This window comes from Panthera uncia, chromosome B4, assembly GCF_023721935.1.
Source record: "Panthera uncia isolate 11264 chromosome B4, Puncia_PCG_1.0, whole genome shotgun sequence".
Lineage (NCBI taxonomy): Eukaryota > Metazoa > Chordata > Mammalia > Carnivora > Felidae > Panthera > Panthera uncia.
In genome coordinates this window covers 4,407,230-4,423,554 of record NC_064809.1, presented here as the reverse complement: position 1 = coordinate 4,423,554, position 16,325 = coordinate 4,407,230, and the positions used below count along the sequence as shown (strand labels likewise).

Genomic DNA, 16,325 nt, shown 5'->3' with positions numbered 1-16,325 from the left:
TATTTGTTTACTTGCTGTCTTATCAAAATGTTAAGTGAACAGGTACATGACTGTACATCCAGTATATAATGCATATGCCTTTTAAAAAGCAAATCACAGACCATGTGTGCTGTGGGACAGGTTTTGCGAAGTGTTCGTGCACATGTGTTATATGTGTATGGATCACATATTTTATGTAATTTGTTTATCTACATGGGTCATAGACATGGGCATAGATTAGAAGGACCCACTAGAAAGAGGATTCTTCTTAGATATTGCTAGTTTAGGCCATTTTTACTTGTTATAATTGAGCTTTTCTCAGTTTTCTTTACATCCTGAATCCGGTAGAATTACTTCATTAAATAGCAAAATTCGGTAAATATTAGTAGAAAGCACATTAGCCTATATGGTGAACTTTTCTTACGTTTAACATAAACAGGGAAACATCCTGCCATTCATTCATGAAAATGAACCTTTTTCGTGGAACATAATAACTTGTAGCAGATTTTTAAGACAATGGCCCAAAGCATGGTGCTCGAGTGACATCCGGTGAGCAGAGAGGACACGAGTCACACACAGCCCTGAGCGAGCCCACTGGACGGACCCCGGACGCTGAGCGCAGGAGGGCAATGACCCGCGTGTCCTCTCTGCTTGGGGTTCCCACAGCCGTATTTAAGTAAGAAAAGCCTCTGTGTTGAACTGAGACCCTCTCCCGCCTTCACCCAGCTTGTCTCTGCACGTGTGAACGTAAAGATTTTGCTTTAAAACCATCTGGGGGGATTGAGGGAACAGAGCCACACAGATGGCAGGAGGCCGGCCCAGGGTCTCAAGCGGGGCTGGGTGACACATGTAGAGACTCGTGCTATGGTCTCAAATCCGGTATTTAAATATTTCCATAATACAACCTTTTTTCCGAGGGTAGAGGCCACACAGCCTGTCTGGTCAAAATCCTGTCACGCTGTGCTCAAAGGAGCCGTAGGACTGGGGGGTTCTCCACAGAGAGCGAGCGCCGCTCCCAGGGCGGCTCCCTTCCCATCACCCACCACCGGAAATGTGTGGACCTCTCAGGGAGCGCAGCTCTGTTCCAGGCAGGAATCCGCCCAAGTCAAAGCCGGTCGCCCCCACCTCCCTGGCAGAGCCCTGCCTCGGCTCGGGCCTCATGGACCCGTCGGGCCGAGCAGGGGGGGAAGAGGGAGGCCGTGCTCAGTATTCTATGTTGAAAGGATAGTCCTTGTGGTTTTTAGCTCTGAAAAACAGGAAAACAAATCAAAATGAAATGTTTATTACGTTTAAGAGAAACCTTCTAAAAGACACAGCTGTGTGTTTTCAAGCTCCCGATGTATTCAGTTAGTCTTGGGACTCATTCAGAGGCCCATCCTCCGAGGGGAAAGCCTTATGAGAAGGTTTAATTAACCTAAAATGCATACGATCAACACCTATTCGGAATCACCTCAACCCGAACACTGTTCCCTCCCCCTGGAACGGAGGTAAAGGAGACGTATTTACGTGGGCAAGGTGCACATTCGGAAATTCCTGTCCAGGTCGAGGATGTCGTTCATGTCCGTTTCTGATAATTCAAAGTCAAACACCTGCACCCAAAACAAAACGTTCACGGTGAAGTCAGTCCAGTGACCATCTCGTTGAGCACATGTCGCCTGCGAAGCGCTGCGCCAGACCTGCCGGGGACACAAGATGCGGAGGGAACACTGCACGCGGCACCTGCAACTTCCCCGGATCATCAGCCTTCCTCCGTGAACCGCGGCTGTGACCCTGTGCCTGACGCTGGCTGCCCCGGGCTGGGCGAGAGCCCCTGCAAAGACAGGACGTGTACTGCAGTCCCCCCCGAGGGGAATAAGGGACGAGCCGGAATCAAGAGGTGGGAGGTGAGCAAAGAATTTTTCCCGTCGCTCAAAAACAAAACAAAACAAAAAACACAAAAAAAGAACCCCCCCCCAAAATGAAAAACACCAAAAAACCCCTCCAAAACCAAATGAAAGTGAAAAACCAAAAACATTCGTGCCCCACGCCCTCCCAGCTCGGACACTGGGTCCCCGGGACCACTGGCTCTGACAGTAGCCATAACACAGTGTAAGTCTTGTTTCTTTCCTCATAAAGCAGAATTCTAAGCTGCACCCCCTTTGCTCCTAATACCCGTGAGGACTATGACCCCCACTCCTGAAACACGATCTGTTCTCACAGGAGAGCCAGCCCCGGTCCCCAGCTGAGGAACCGGGAGGGAGGGTGCAGCGACCCCCGGGAGGGGACCGGCCGGGCCCGGCCTCTACCCACAGGAGACCCTCCACCCGGTCTAGCAGAAACCAAGGGCTCGGTGTCAGCAGAGGCTCTGACTGGAGGGCGGCCTTCGGTTCTGGAAGGGCCCCACGAATCCAGGTCCGGGCAGCCACAGGCAGCGGTCCTGAGACTTGGGGAGCAGGCACCCGGCTCAGGGGCACAGCCCTGCGAGACTCTGGCCGGCACCCCGGCTGTTCGGGACCTGCTGTTCGCCGGCTCCCGGGCTGGGTTCGTGCCTGTCACACTCTGGGGTTCCTCGTGCTGTGGCCGCAGCTCCACCCGGCCCCTCTGCTGCGTCAAAGCCACACAGGGCCTGCTTGTGCGGTGGTCAGACCCCCAGCTGACTACCGTGTGATCCCAAACCCTCCGAATAAAAGAAAAGAACCCTTTCCTGGATATTCTCACGGATCCGTGTTGGGGTGACAGATTTGGGGATCACGATCACATTCCTCTGGATCTGAAATCGGATCACAATCTGCAGAAAAAAGGTCTCGCATGAGACAAGGGGAATCACAGATTCACACTTTACTGTGCAAAGTCCCAAAGTCAGGACAGCCGGAACTTTTATTACAGGCTCTTCTGTCCCAAAGTCCCTCAGAACCCCAACTGGCATTTTCTGCACAGTTTCTCCAATGTGTGTAATGGCCACGACTGGTCCATGGAAAAGCTCAGAGGACCTGCCAACGCCTTAATGACAGTTCACGGAGATGCCCAGCCCCCAAACACTGGACATGAGAGCAAGGAAGTCTTTTCTGTTCCACTCAGCCGGGGGGCCCCACATTTGGAGTCCCGCCCACGGGCCTCACAGCCTTAGTGGGTGGGAGCAGGCGCCCCCTGTGCTGGTGAATTGGAAGCTTGGGGCCAGAGTGAGCAAACCCTTCCTCCGTCCAGTGCCTGGCTCCGAGAGGAAGCAGGGAGACCCCCTCCCCCCCCCCCCCAGCCTGCGGGCAGCCCCTCCTACCTGGGCGGGAGACCTGTTGTACTTCTGTGCGATCCTCTGAATCACGGGGTCATCCAGGAGGGCCACCCCCTCACTAGAGAGAGCAGGACAGGGCAGGGGGTCAGGGGGGACAAGCCTGGGTGCCTCCTGCTTTCAGACACACAATACCTCCTCCAAAACCAAGACCTAGGTTTATTTTTGTTTGATCATAATACTTTCTCCGGGTAGGAAATCCAAATGATGTATAGGAGCTCATCACCCGCATCCCACCATCTAGAGAAGACATTTCGGTGGGGACAGCTGGGCACGCTGCTTTTCCATGGACATTTGGTGTTTTCTCGAGAGCCAGGGGGCAACGAGTTCTCCGCGCTTTGGAGAGGCCCTGGGCGGGTTGGGCTGACTTCTGAGCTCTCACTGCGGGGCCTGGGGCGGGGCCTCTAGCGCTGCTGGTAAATAATTGTCGATATTCACGATGGTAGTTTCAGAACAGTTCAACTCAAATAGCAAAACACGAGGGGAAGCTTCAGTGCAGAGAACTGGAAGGCTGTGGCCATGGCACTATCCCTCAGGGTTTGTCCAGCAGGGACAGGCCCTGGTCACCCTGGAGAGCCATTGCTTTGGCCCCTGCCACCCACTGTGACTCCAGTGCCCCAAGTTCAGCCACAGAACAGGACCCCGCCTTCCAGCAGCTCCCCAGCCGCTACGAAGTTCAAACACATGTGCCCCACTTCCCACAGGAGACACACAGGTCATAAGAATCAAATGCTTTCAGCCCTTCCTGGGCCCCTAGTCTGTCCAGGTCCTGAGCCAGGGGCTGTTGGAGAGCCACAAGTTACACGCGGCCCCTGTACGCACGCAGCTCTGACAAGTGGGAGACTGAAAAGAAAATAATGGCAAGACAGTGTAACGAGGGTTATGGACAAAACCTCGATAAGGGGAGTCAGGAGGGCTTCCTGGAGGAGGTGATGCTGACTGGAACTGGACATTAGAAATCAGAGTGAGCCAGACTTTAAAAACACAAGATGGTAACAAGATCTCTAGAGGGACGCCTGGTGGCTCAGTCGGTGAAGCGTCCGACCTCGGCTCAGGTCATGATCTCACTGCTCGTGAGTTCGAGCCCCGCATTGGACTCTGTGCGGACGGCTCGGAGCCTGGAGCCTGCTTCCAGTTCGGTCTCCATCTCCATGTCTCTTTGCTCCTCCCCTGCTCACTGTCTCTGTCTCTCTCTCAAATATAAAACAAACCATCAAAATATATATATATAAACAAGATCTCTAGGTAAAGCGACCAACCTATGCAAAGGCACAGGCTAGAAACACGGCGCTCTACTCCGGGAGCCCCGCGTGGTTCAGGTGGTGGGTGCACACTGTTTGCGGGAAGACACGAGGCCAGAATTAGGCCGAGGCCAGACCGGCTGGGGCTCCTAGGCCCTGCCAAGAACCGAAGGATTTTCAACCAGGAGAGTGGCCTGATCAGACTGAGACGGCTCCCTCGGCTCCCGCGCGGTCAGCGGACTGGAACCGGGCAAATCGGAGCGGACAGGCTGCTCTAATGACCGGAGAGAACTCCCACTCAACTCAGGTCGTGATGGCGAGAACAGAGATCAACAGACAGATCCCGGGTTCTCTGGCACAATCAGAGTGGATTCTGGGGGATGGGCTGGAAAGGCAGGATTGCCGGGTGTCTGTCTGGTCTGGGGATGCCGAGCGGGTGGGGGCTCGTGAACGGACGCAGGGCGCACAGCACACGGTTCCGGTGCTGGGGAAAGAGGACGCGTGCAGATGGAGATATCCGTGACCCATCTCGACCGGAAGGCGTAGCAGCGGGCCCGACGTGCTGGTCAAGAGCTCAGACCTGGCCGCTGCCCTCCTCTGGCCGCCGGCGCCGGCCCCGCCCCCAGCCCACACGCCCCGCCCACACCTGCCTTTGTTAGGCCCTCCGCTAACTATCCAAATCCAGCAGGAGGGGGCATCTTTCCCCCCCACCCCCACCACGGACACACCCCCACCTGGAACCGCCGAGGGGCCGGTAGGCTGTCACGGTCACATCTCTGGATCGGCAAAAGTTGATCAGATTCTTCTGGGTAAGATACGGGTGGCACTCGACCTGAAAGGAGAAGCACCGCTTACCGAGAAAATCCAGGTCACCGTACACGGGGGAAGGGCACACTCTTAATGTCTCGGCTGTCGCCGATGAGCTCCGGGACCCGTCTCGAGGCTCAAGCGTCCACACCTAAAGTGAAAGCCACTGAGAACGGGCAAGAGGAACAACACCCCGTCGCCTGGGCACTCGGATGGCACCTGCTCCAGGAGGCCCTCCCTCTGACCCTTTACTTTCCGCTCTCGCCCGCGTCACCATCTGACATCTTCCACATCGTACTTATTTGCTGTTGTCTGTCTCCCGCCGCTTGATGCGAGCTGCACAGAGGCAGGGGTCTGGGCTGACTTTGTTTTGTTCCCAGACACGCCCCCAGCATCCAGAATAAGCCGGTCAGAGAACCCTCTGTCAAGGCTCCGCAGGTGCATGGAGGACGCTGGGGAGTCATGTGGGACACGCGTGCTCCAGGGGACTCCAGTGGACATTTTGAGAAACTTGAGAGCGGGATTTCTGCCTGCACATTCTGTACATTCTCACGTACAATTCCAGGTCATCAGTGGGCTGAAAATACTCCTTTAGAGTGAATTAAGAGCTGCAAACAGTGCCCTTGAGGGTCAGGAACGTGCTGGGCACAGCCACCAGAAAGAGCAAGGAAAACTCTTCTGAGGGGACGTTGCTGGGGGCTCAGAAGCCCAATTAGGAAACAGCCCCTCAGGCCCCTCCCACCCCACAGAGGAAGCAACAGCTCTCCCCCCCATCCCCCACTTAAAGTGCTGCTCAGCAGGAACCCTGACAGAACGGGGGCGTATATCATGCACATGAACATTCTAGGCACGCCAGGGTTTAAAGCAGGGAAGCTAAGGCATGCCTCGCGTCGGGACGGGTGCCGCTCTGAGGAAGGCGGCTAGGAGAGCTTCCAGAAGGCAGACGCTGTTGGGCTTTGGGCTCCAGGCGCCGACCAGCACGCTCCCCTGTGGAAACTCGCTGAGCGATGCCCAACCTCTCCTGCATCCACGCTACACCGTGTTTATAAAAAATGGAACGTGATGCTCTATTCTCAATATCCCCAAGCGGAAACTATGCAAGTGGCCGTCGATGCCAGAGTGGGTAACGATAGTGTGGTGTGTGCGCCCAGCGGAATCCCACGCAGAAATCAGAACGACGGACGATCGTACAGGAATGCGGAGGAATCCAACAGACGCGATGTTGGAAGAAGCCAGGCGGGAAAGAGTACGTAATGGGTCACTTCATCTACATAAAGTTCAAGAGCCAGTGTCCGCTGTTAGTAATCGGCACACGGGCTGCCCTTTGTCGGGGGGCGGTCAACGGGAGGAAGCGTGGTGGGGCTTCGGGTGCTGGTCACGCGCCGTTTCTCGATCTGGATGTAGGCACAGAGCGGGGCTCGGTTTACGAGAATTTACTGAGCTCTACTGTCATGGGTGCACTTTTTAAATGTACATGACACCTGAGCAAATGTTTAGGTAAAAGAATGTACTGCAAAAAGGCCCTTTCTGCAAGCGAAGCCCTCTCCTCACGAGCCAGCTCTCTGCACAAAAGTCCTGGCAGAGTCCGTGAACCTGGGGTCTTTCGGCTGCCCGCCCCCCAGGTGGAGGGACGGGGAGGGGCCCAGGTGCCTTCCCAGGAAGCCGCGAGCAGCGATGTCAGGGAGGGAGGAGGGCAAGACAGGAGTGTCACCACTTCTGCACGCAGAGGACCAAGCTCAGCCCGTGGCCGACCTCCCGAGGACCCCACCTAATCGAACAAGCCTTTCCAGAAGCTCTCCGGCCTCGGCACCCGTTACTTGCCTCACAGATCCCTAAGTCACCATTTTTGCAGCCACGGGAGAAAAATGCCTACTCTGTGCCCCCTGTTTCATTTCCAGCGTAGCCAAGGGGAACGTGACGGCTGAAAAGCCAACTCCATCTGTTAAAGCCTCACCTGGTTCGTCACTGGCTTGAACCTCAGGTTGGGTTTATTCAAAAGCCTCTCGAGCTGCTGGTGGTTGAAGTTTGACACCCCGATGGCTCTCACCAGCCCCGTGACCACCAGGTCCTCCATGGCCTAAAGACAACAAACAGTCATTCTGCTTCCCCCTCCCCCCCCATCGCCCATGCCCCTCCCTCCCCAGGCTAAACTGGCTCCCCAGGCTTCTAAATATCCCACCCGATGCCCCACAGGCATTTCTGCCCCCAGGGCCTCTAGTGGCCGGGGACCCTGGGCACGTTGTGTGACCACGCTGAGCCTCAGTGTCCTCATCTGCAAAGTGGGGACAAGCTTGTTCATGTCACAGGGTTGTTTTAAGGATCCCATCAAGTAACACACACAAAGCATTTAGCGCAGGGCTAGAATGTGGCCAACACTCAACACTTCAGCTGTTATTTCTCCCCTTCTTCTGAACATGTGTGACACAGGGTTCAGCAGGGATGCCCGTCGCTTGCCGCTCTTTCTACCTAGCGTATACGCTTCCTAAGCGCAGTGACGTGCCATCATCCTCCTGCTGGCTGTGAACTTCAGGAGGTGTCGGGCTGGCGTGGGGCACCTCGTCAACAGTAGGTCCTGGGTCCTGAGCGGCCACGGGCCGGAGATCAGTCAGCGTGCACCAGCCACTGCCTGGAGGCACCAGCATCGCCCGGAGACTCACCCGGGCTGCATGCGGCCCGGACCCCAAGCCACAGCTCTCCCGAGGGGCGATGCCGTGGGACAGAAAGCACTGGGGCCCCTGGACGCTGGTCCTGACAGCCCAGATCCCTCATCTAATCTGTTTTGCCGATTGCCCTGTTTAAGAGAAATGGGGGGAGGGAGAGGGTGGCCTGACTGGTGCGCCTGCCGACTCTGCCTGGTGCTCGAAGGCCTTCTCTCGCCCATCTCCCTGGACTCAGCAGGCTCCAGCGGGAGCTCACTGCTTCCCAGGCCTCACACCTGCCCTCCTCCGTCCCACACCGTTTGCGAGATTACACGCGCCAGGTCAGCCGGGCCCCACGGAACACTGTCCCCTTCTACACCTGCACCCCTCACCGCGATGCCGCTACTCGCTACTTTATTCCAGGTCTCTTCCCCCTTTTTGCCTGGAAACCTGCCACTCGGCCTCCAGCCCCACACAGGCCTGGCTGGGCTGCCGGACCTCGTTCCGAGATGCTCGAGGCCCAGCGGTCCACAGCCACACGACAGCAGTGGTAGCTACGGCCAGGTAATGGATGGGGGGGATTCTTAAATGTTCTTTCTCATACTCTTCCGTATTTCTGTCACGACCAAGTGATACTCTCTCATCAACAAACAAGTGGACACCGGAGTGCCTGGGTGGCTCAGTCGGTCAAGCGTCCGACTTCGGCTCAGGTCACGATCTCACAGTTCCTGGGTTCAAGCCCCGCATCGGGCCCTGTGCTGACAGCTCACAGCCTGGAGCCTGCTTCGGATTCTGTGTCCCTCTCTCTCTGTTCCTCCCCCACATGTGTTTTCTCTCTCTCTCAAAAATAAATAAACATTAAAAAAAAAAACAAACAAAAAGTCGACACTGAGACAAAAACGGGGGGGGGGGGGGGGGGGGTCTGACTTAGTCATCCCTGGAACTGACGTCCTGGCAGAGGAACCAGCCGGAACTAGGGCGGCAGATGGGCGGCCGGGATCAGGTGCTGGTTTCCCGCTCACAGCGCACACGAGTGTGTCGGGGGACAACCACAACCCCCCCCCCACCCCGACGCATGCACACGACCCGCCATCACCTCGCCCGAGGCCGGCGGGACGCGCCTCACCTCCCACGTGTCCAGGAAGTCCGTGTCGCTGGGCAGCACCATGCCGTTGCGGTCCAGGGGCAGGTCTTCCTCCCCGGGCTGGGAGGGGCAGAGGCGGGGGCGGACGAAGACCACGGGGTCCTTGAGGAGGCCTGGGGAGAGCTCCCCGCACCCCCCGCCGGGCCTGACCAGAGGGAAGGTGCTGCCCCTGGGCTCTGCGCCTCCCGGACGGTACCTTGAAGCCCATGGGCCAGTGCATGAGGTAGAGGTCCAGGTAATCCAGCTTCAAGGCCTTGAGACTCTTGGTGCAGGCCGCCTTCACCAAGGACTTCTCATGTCTGGTGCACCAGAGCTATGGGGGGCGCGGGGGGGAGGAGGAAGCCAGTGTCAACTTCTGCCCCTCAGTCCCCCAAGTCCGGGAGCAGGAGGACAGACGGCATCCGGGAACAGACAGCAACGAATACGGAGGGGGCAGCGACATCACCCTCAGATGGTTCCGGAACTCTCTCGGGAAGGGGTCTCCAAAAGAGGGCTCCTTCTGCCTGACTCCCACTACAGGGAGACAGGGCCCCTGTGAAACATTTGGGAGGGGGCGGTCTGGTTATTTGGATCCACTAGGACCAGAAGAAACAACCAGAACCAGACCAAAGCAAACGGCTGTAAGCAGAGAGGAGGAGAACTCTGGAGAACTTGTACGTTGCTTCCCACCTGCGTCTCCTCCACGTTCAAGGGCCTCTGTTCTCAGGGCCTCATAATCGTGCAGGTTAAATTAGGGAAGTTAACACCCACTGCCTTGTATTGATTTAGAGATTTCCAGCCACACCCCCTGTGAAGTAGAAAATTTGCCATTTTCTCCCTCCCATTACGTCCCCTGTTACACTATTTGGTACTAACTGTGACGGAAGCTAATCCAAAGACTCCGTCACAGCAAGAGAAAAACCAAAAATAAATAAGTACGAGAAAGAGAATTAAAAGATATAAAAACAGACTCTCACCATAGTGTATTGATGACAAAAGAGAAGAAAAAAAAACCCTAAAAATTATCATTAACAATGGTACTCTCGAAACAGCAAGTATGAAAAAAATTGTATTTCCGTGACTTTTCCGAATTGCGGGAAGAGTGAACACACTTCCCCTGCGGACTCAGAGGGCACCAGGAGCAGCGGGCCCCGGGTGACGGGGCTGACCGAGCCATCCCGTCACCCACCTTGCCTCGCCTCGCCCTCACCAGCCCTCTGCCCTCGCTCCACAGGCACTGACGACTTACAGAAATCATCCGGAGGTGGAACAGAAGGGCAAGTCTACAGAAACCACACTGAGTCCTGCAATTGTGGAAATTAGTCCCGGAAACTCCTCAGGAGATGATCGAATCCGGACCCCCGTTTTATACACGGTGGAGCTGTGTCATCCAGGGACTCTCCTGGTCCCTCGGGGTTTGTGACAGGAGGTGGGGCCGTGACAGATGGTGGGGCCGTGAGAGACAGCGGGAATGACAACCCGTGGCTCCTGGCCTCAGAGTCCTAACAATCTGCCTCAAAGTCCAAGGCAGGGGAGTTCCGGAACTCTCCCGCGGTCTGGACCTGCCCCTACCGGGCCCTGAGCACCTGTCTCCCTCCTGAGCCGGCTCCCGCGGTCCAAGTCCGGGCTGTGAGTGTCCTCTGCCTCCCGCTCCAACCCCTGCTCCCTCCGGCTGCTGCAGTCACCCAGCTCTGACACAAGTCTGGCTTGTCCGGAACCCGAGCTCCCTGCTGAGAACCCGCGCCGTTGTGCGGTGTGTGCGGATGAAGAGTGAGCCCCTTGAAAGGCGTGACTTCGTCACCTGGCCTGTCCCTGCTTTGAAAGGCGTGACTTCGTCACCTGGCCTGTCCCTGCTGCAGCCGCACTTCTCATGACTGACGTTTTCTGATCCAGGAGCACCGAGCTCCTTCCAGGCCCCCGTCCCCCCGGTGCTGTCCCGTGCCTCGGGCCCCTGCCCATGCTGTCCCCGACACCTGCACCGCATCCAGTGCGTGCACGAAGCCGCACGAGTGTCCCGTACGCACTGGTCATCAGCTCCTGTGGGACCAGAAGGCCCTCCCCACGCTGGGTCGGCTACCCTGCTGCCCCAGCCCGCGTGGGCTGCACCCTGCTCGCCCTGCACGCCAAGTCCTACCTTACTGACGACAAACAGGTCCTGCCGGGTCACCACGCCCTCCCTGATCTTGCGCTGGATCCCGGCTCCGACCTCACTCTCGTTGTGGTACAAGTAGGCGCAGTCAAAGTGCCGGAACCCCGCGTCTATCGCCACTTTCACTGCCTCCGTCACCTCGCCCGGAGCTGCCTGCGAAACGAACGTGACATAGGCGGTCCGCCCACATCAGGCCATCCCAACCTCAGCGCTGGAAAATGTAGAGTCAAACGACACATGAGCGAGGACGCGCTAAAATTGGGGGAGGTCAGGGGCAGGAAGGATTTAGATGCAACCTAAGTTCCAACACCTTTCCTTACCTGGGGGAAACCCCACAGGTATTTTAGGGCCTGCAAATAACTGAGCGAGATGCCGCGCTTCCTGAACGAGCAAAGGAATAAATAAACGCGGGATGAATCGGGATAGACACTGAGACGCAAGAAGGTGTAGACTCACCCTCTACCCGAGGAGACCAGGGGGCCAAGTGTGAAGGTAAGCTGGTGTCCGCTCACACGAAGACAACCCGGCACACGTGGGGCACCTCCCCAAGCCCCGAGGGGCACTACGGATTCCCTCAAGAAGGTGAGGTTCAGAAAACGCTCGCGGTGAGCTGGGTGGCTCAAGCGACCAAGGGACGGGACGCGGGGGCAGAGGCCTGGGGAGGGCTCGGGACACAAGGCATGAGCATCCCCAAGGGCTCTGGAGCCCACACGGCACCCTCTCGCGTGAGCCTCACTAACCCCAGGCGCCGGGCCAGAAGAATGGTCCGCCTCTGACAAGCAGCACATTCTGGGGGGCCAGAAGCTAAGGAAGCGTCCACCTGAAGTTAGACAACGATCCACCCAGGAATTAGAAGGAAAGGGAATCTGGAGACAAGGACGCACATCAAGTAAAGATAGGACACAGAAGATCAGCAGAGCCAGAGGTTAGTTCTTTGAAAGACTTTAATAAGGTGGACAATCTTCTCACAAGACTGGAAACCCAAAAACCGGTCATGCAGATACAACAGAGACCCCAAATCTCAGGAAATGTTACCAGTAACTCTCAGCCAACAATTGGGAAAAATGAAAAGAATGAGGGAAATCCCTAGAAAACCTTGCTCAAGAAGTAAAAGCTGACTTCTATAATTATTTCTAAAATGAAGCAATTAAACACACAGAGTTCTGCAAAAATTTCAAGGATGTAATCGTCCCAATTTAACACAAAATCTTTCAGAGAAGAGAAAAAGAGAGAATACTCCCAACCCCTTCTACCAAACCGGCATAACCGTGGAGTCAAAAGCAGACAAAAATATTCAAAGGAAAGGCCTGCATTCATCTCACCCATGAATAAGAGTTGCAAAAATCCTAAGTAAAATGACATCAGAATGGATGCGACAGTGTATATGAAAAACTAACATACCACACCCACAGAGCTTATCTTAGAGAGCCAAGGGTGGCTTGATATTAGAAAATCCATAATAATTCACCACATTAACAGATTAAAAAAGAAATCACATCGGGGTGCTTGGGTGGCTCCGGTTGGTAGAGCATTCAACTCTGGAGCTCATCTAAGGTCATGATCCCAAGGCCGTGGGATCGAGCTCTGTGTTGGGTTCTGCACCGAATGTGGAGCCTGCTTGGGATCCTCTCTCTCTCTCCCTCTGTCTTCCTCCCCCGCATGTGTGCTCTCTCTCTAAAATTAAAAAAATAATAATAAAAAATAAAAAATGAATCATGTCAGTCAATGTTGGATAAAATTCAACACCCATTTGTGATTTAAACTCTCAGTCAACTTGGAAAAAATGAAGCTCTTTAACCTGGTAAAGAATGTCCACATTTAAAACAACAATAAATATAATTAAAAAAAAAAAAAAACAAAACAAGAACAAAAGCAAGCCAAAGAACAAATGGGCAAACATCATCCTAAATGTCCAAGTATCAGAAACAGTCCCTTAAAGTCAGGAACAGAACAAGAATGGTCACTGTAGTGGAGGTCCTAGCCATCCAGAAGCAACTCAGAAAAAACAATTTGGGACTTAAGGATCAGAAAAAAAGAAATGAAAGTATCATTATTTGTAGATGCTACAATCACTTATGTAGAAAGCCCAAACGAATTCATAGGCAAATTAAAAGAACTCACAAGACAATTTGGCAAAGTGGCTGAAAATGTGATGAATATACCAAAGAAGGCTCTTTTTTTTTTTTTTAAAGAAGGCTCCACACCCAACAGGGGGCTTGAACTCCCGACCCCAAGATCAAAAGTCGCGTGCTCCAGAGACTGGGCCAGCCAGGCACTCGGAGATGATTGTTTCTCAATGCATCAACAGCAAACAAGCTGAAGACATAATTTCAGAGAAGTTTCCTTTCCAATAGTATCGTGGACGGTCCAGGATCAGGAATGATTCCATCAAATGAAGTGTATGCTTTCTACAGGGCAAGCTGTATATACAACCAGATGAAGAGAGAGAGAGACGCCTTCTATCCAGGACAATTCATTAACACAGAAATACACTGGGCTTGTAGAAAGCCAGATTTAGTATCATCAAGTTGCCAGTTCTCCCAGACTGATCTACAGATTTAATGTGATTCTGCAGGCCCAGAATAGGCTCTGTCCCCACCTCTGGGACCTGGGCTGCCCTGTGTTTTCTGTGGCAGAGATGTGAGCTCCAAGCCTAAGCTCCAGAATGCCCCTTGCTCTCTGGTGCCTGGGCCATCACCACGAGAATACCCCAGATTCTCCTGCTTGAGGTCGAGACTTGTGCTGAGCCACGAGCAGCCCAACAGTCCCAAGTGAGAGCGGCCAAACCCCAGACACTGAGCGAGCAGCCCGGATGCATAGAGCCCAGCTGACCACCCAACAGGCAGCAGTGATGATGCACATGCTGCCGTAAACGATGGAGCTTCTGTGATTGGTTGTGGGTGCATCGCTTCCGGAGCAACTGACAGCTGATGCTTGATCTGTGACGGTACACTGCTGGAAATAAGTAAATCCAAGCAAGACTTTGTGTGGATCCAGAAGGGGTCACTGAGACTGATCCAGGTCCGTGCACCTGAAGTCCAACAACCACAAAAAGGAACCTTTGGGCCTCTGAAACGGCTTCTGCAGGTTTCCCTTCGCCGTGTGCAAGGCAGTATGCCTGGACTCCCACCCCCAGCAGAAGACAGTGCATAAGAGCAGGACTGGAGGCAGGCAAGAAAGTGCCAGCATGTAACCCCCTGAGCCCCCTGAGCAGCTCCCGAAAGCACATCCAGGGCCACATGCTGAGAACCACAGTGAGTAGAGTTGCCTCCTTGGTCTTTAAGAGTTGGTAAGTACATAGAAGAAACGCTTTAAATACTGTTTTGATGAGCAGGGGTTGATGATTCCGATGCCTACTCATCTGGTAGCTTAAGTGACTTCTCAAATGAACATCTTTATTGAAGACAAAGTGTACAGAAACAAAAGAAACAAGGAAGGCCTGGTTAGTGCCTGACTGAAATCACGGATAGGAGTCACAGCGGCCAAAGTGCAGCAAGTCCCCGAGTGCCCCGCCTGGTTCTCACTGGGCGCTGCACGCTTTCCCTCTGAAACCCCACTGGCGGTGGGGGCACCTCCTTGTCTGTCCTGCGGGTGGCAAGTCCTGCCAGCCTCTGGGGAGGCGCCACCAGCCCGACCACCAGCCCCGACCCCAGCCAGACCCCAGCCCTCCGGCCCAGACACTGCCCCGACCACCGGCTGCTCCCAGCCACGACCACCAGCCCCGACCCCAGCCAGACCCCAGCCCTCCGGCCCTGACCCTGCCCCGACCACCTGCTGCTCCCCGCCACGACCACCAGCCCCGACCCCAGCCCTCCGGCCCTGACCCAGCCTCACCACCGTCCCCTCGGGGCTCCCGCGAACTTTTACTTCCGAACGCCCCAGGCACCGCCAGCATTTCCGGAGAACCTCCCCCTTCAAACAGGGGCGGTGGCGCCGAGGCAGGCGGCCCTGGGGGGTCCCCTCCGCGTCCCGGAGCGCCGCGGACGGGAAAGGCCCTCCCTCCCCCAGGTCGTGAGGCCACCTCACCTTCCAGGTGCCCAGGCCCAGAGCCGGGATCTTCTCCATGGTGGCCAGCACTGCCGCCGCCGCCGCACGACTCCGGGGGCGCCACTCCGCCTCTAGCTCTGCGACTGGGGACGGCGGGTGGGTGGGCGTGCGGGCGGGCGCTCCGATTGGCCGCAGCGCCAAGTGGGGGGGCGGTGCCGGCGGGAGGCAGCTCTGATTGGCTGGCGGCTCCAGGGTGCCGTTAGCTGGAGACGCCCCTCGGGCCAGGGGACACACCCACAAGTCTGGAAGCGGGAGAAGCGGGCGTGTCTGTGCGCCAGCGCCGGACTTTTCGGCTCTGTTCGCGCCGTCCCAGCTCGGCTCCGATCTTACAGCCACAGGTCCTGGGAGCACAGCGTCAGGAGGGGCGAGATGCCGGACTGGTGGGCTGGTGTTTCGAGGGTCCCAGGGTCGGCAGGGCCAGGCCATCCCCAGGACGGACGGCACAGGTCTGGAGCTGTGTCCACCGCTCTGGGCGCCTGGCACCAGGGAAACCCCTAACACCCACCCTCACGGGGAGGGGGCTCCATAGTAGAGAGGGAAGACCTTCCTCCTCTGCAGCCTGATGTGCCTGCGGCAGGAATCCCGAGGGTCCCACAGGCTTCTAGGAGTTGCCGGCCTCGGTTCTCCATCGACGACACACTAGGCTGAGTCCAGTAAATGTTGTCTACTCCCCGGGGCCCCTAGGGACTGAGTACCTGGGTAATGCAGAATGTGGCGGGGCACTGGACTGCGCCTGCCTCCGAGGACCAAGGACCCTTCCTCCCTGCCGGAGCCTCAGGTGGAAGTGGGCGGAGTCCCTGCCCTGGAGGGGCTGAGTAGGTTCCTGGGTGAACTGGGCACCCCGGTACAGTGGGCGGGACTGGGGGATATGGAGCATAGGTCCCACGCATTCCCCTCTGCAGCCCCTAGTTCCTAACCCCTTTGTCGCCTGGGGCCTGGGAACCCCACTGCCTTGGGGACCCCAAAGGTGTGTTCATCTCTAGTTTCCCGCCTGGGGCTGCAGTTCTGGTTCCCACCACCAGGCGGTGATCACTGCTCTACCAAGCACCTGGCCCAGGGAAGGGACACCCCCTTG

General features: G+C 56.0%; 1 protein-coding gene across 5 annotated transcripts; it reads right to left on the bottom strand.

Moving 5' to 3' along the window:
• Window positions 1-842: 842 nt before the first annotated feature.
• On the bottom strand, window positions 843-15,938 carry AKR1E2 (aldo-keto reductase family 1 member E2). 5 transcript variants are annotated; one of them, XM_049624559.1, is made up of 10 exons: window positions 15,230-15,410; window positions 11,189-11,356; window positions 9,272-9,388; window positions 9,058-9,135; window positions 7,247-7,369; window positions 5,220-5,317; window positions 3,233-3,305; window positions 2,654-2,746; window positions 1,486-1,559; window positions 843-1,225 (listed from the first exon to the last, which is right to left on the bottom strand). In XM_049624559.1, the coding sequence occupies exons 1-10, from the start codon at window positions 15,266-15,268 to the stop codon at window positions 1,183-1,185; spliced, it is 906 nt and encodes a 301-aa protein (XP_049480516.1). In that variant the 5' UTR covers window positions 15,269-15,410; the 3' UTR covers window positions 843-1,182. The 5 variants fall into 5 exon arrangements, 4 of the variants coding, with proteins under 4 accessions (XP_049480516.1, XP_049480515.1, XP_049480517.1 ...); XM_049624558.1 differs by lacking the exon at window positions 843-1,225 and adding an exon at window positions 1,246-1,393 and having other exon boundaries at window positions 15,230-15,439; XR_007456480.1 differs by lacking the exons at window positions 843-1,225; window positions 1,486-1,559; window positions 5,220-5,317 and adding an exon at window positions 5,341-6,686 and having other exon boundaries at window positions 2,732-2,746; window positions 15,230-15,937.
• Between the last annotated feature and the right edge of the window lie 387 nt (window positions 15,939-16,325).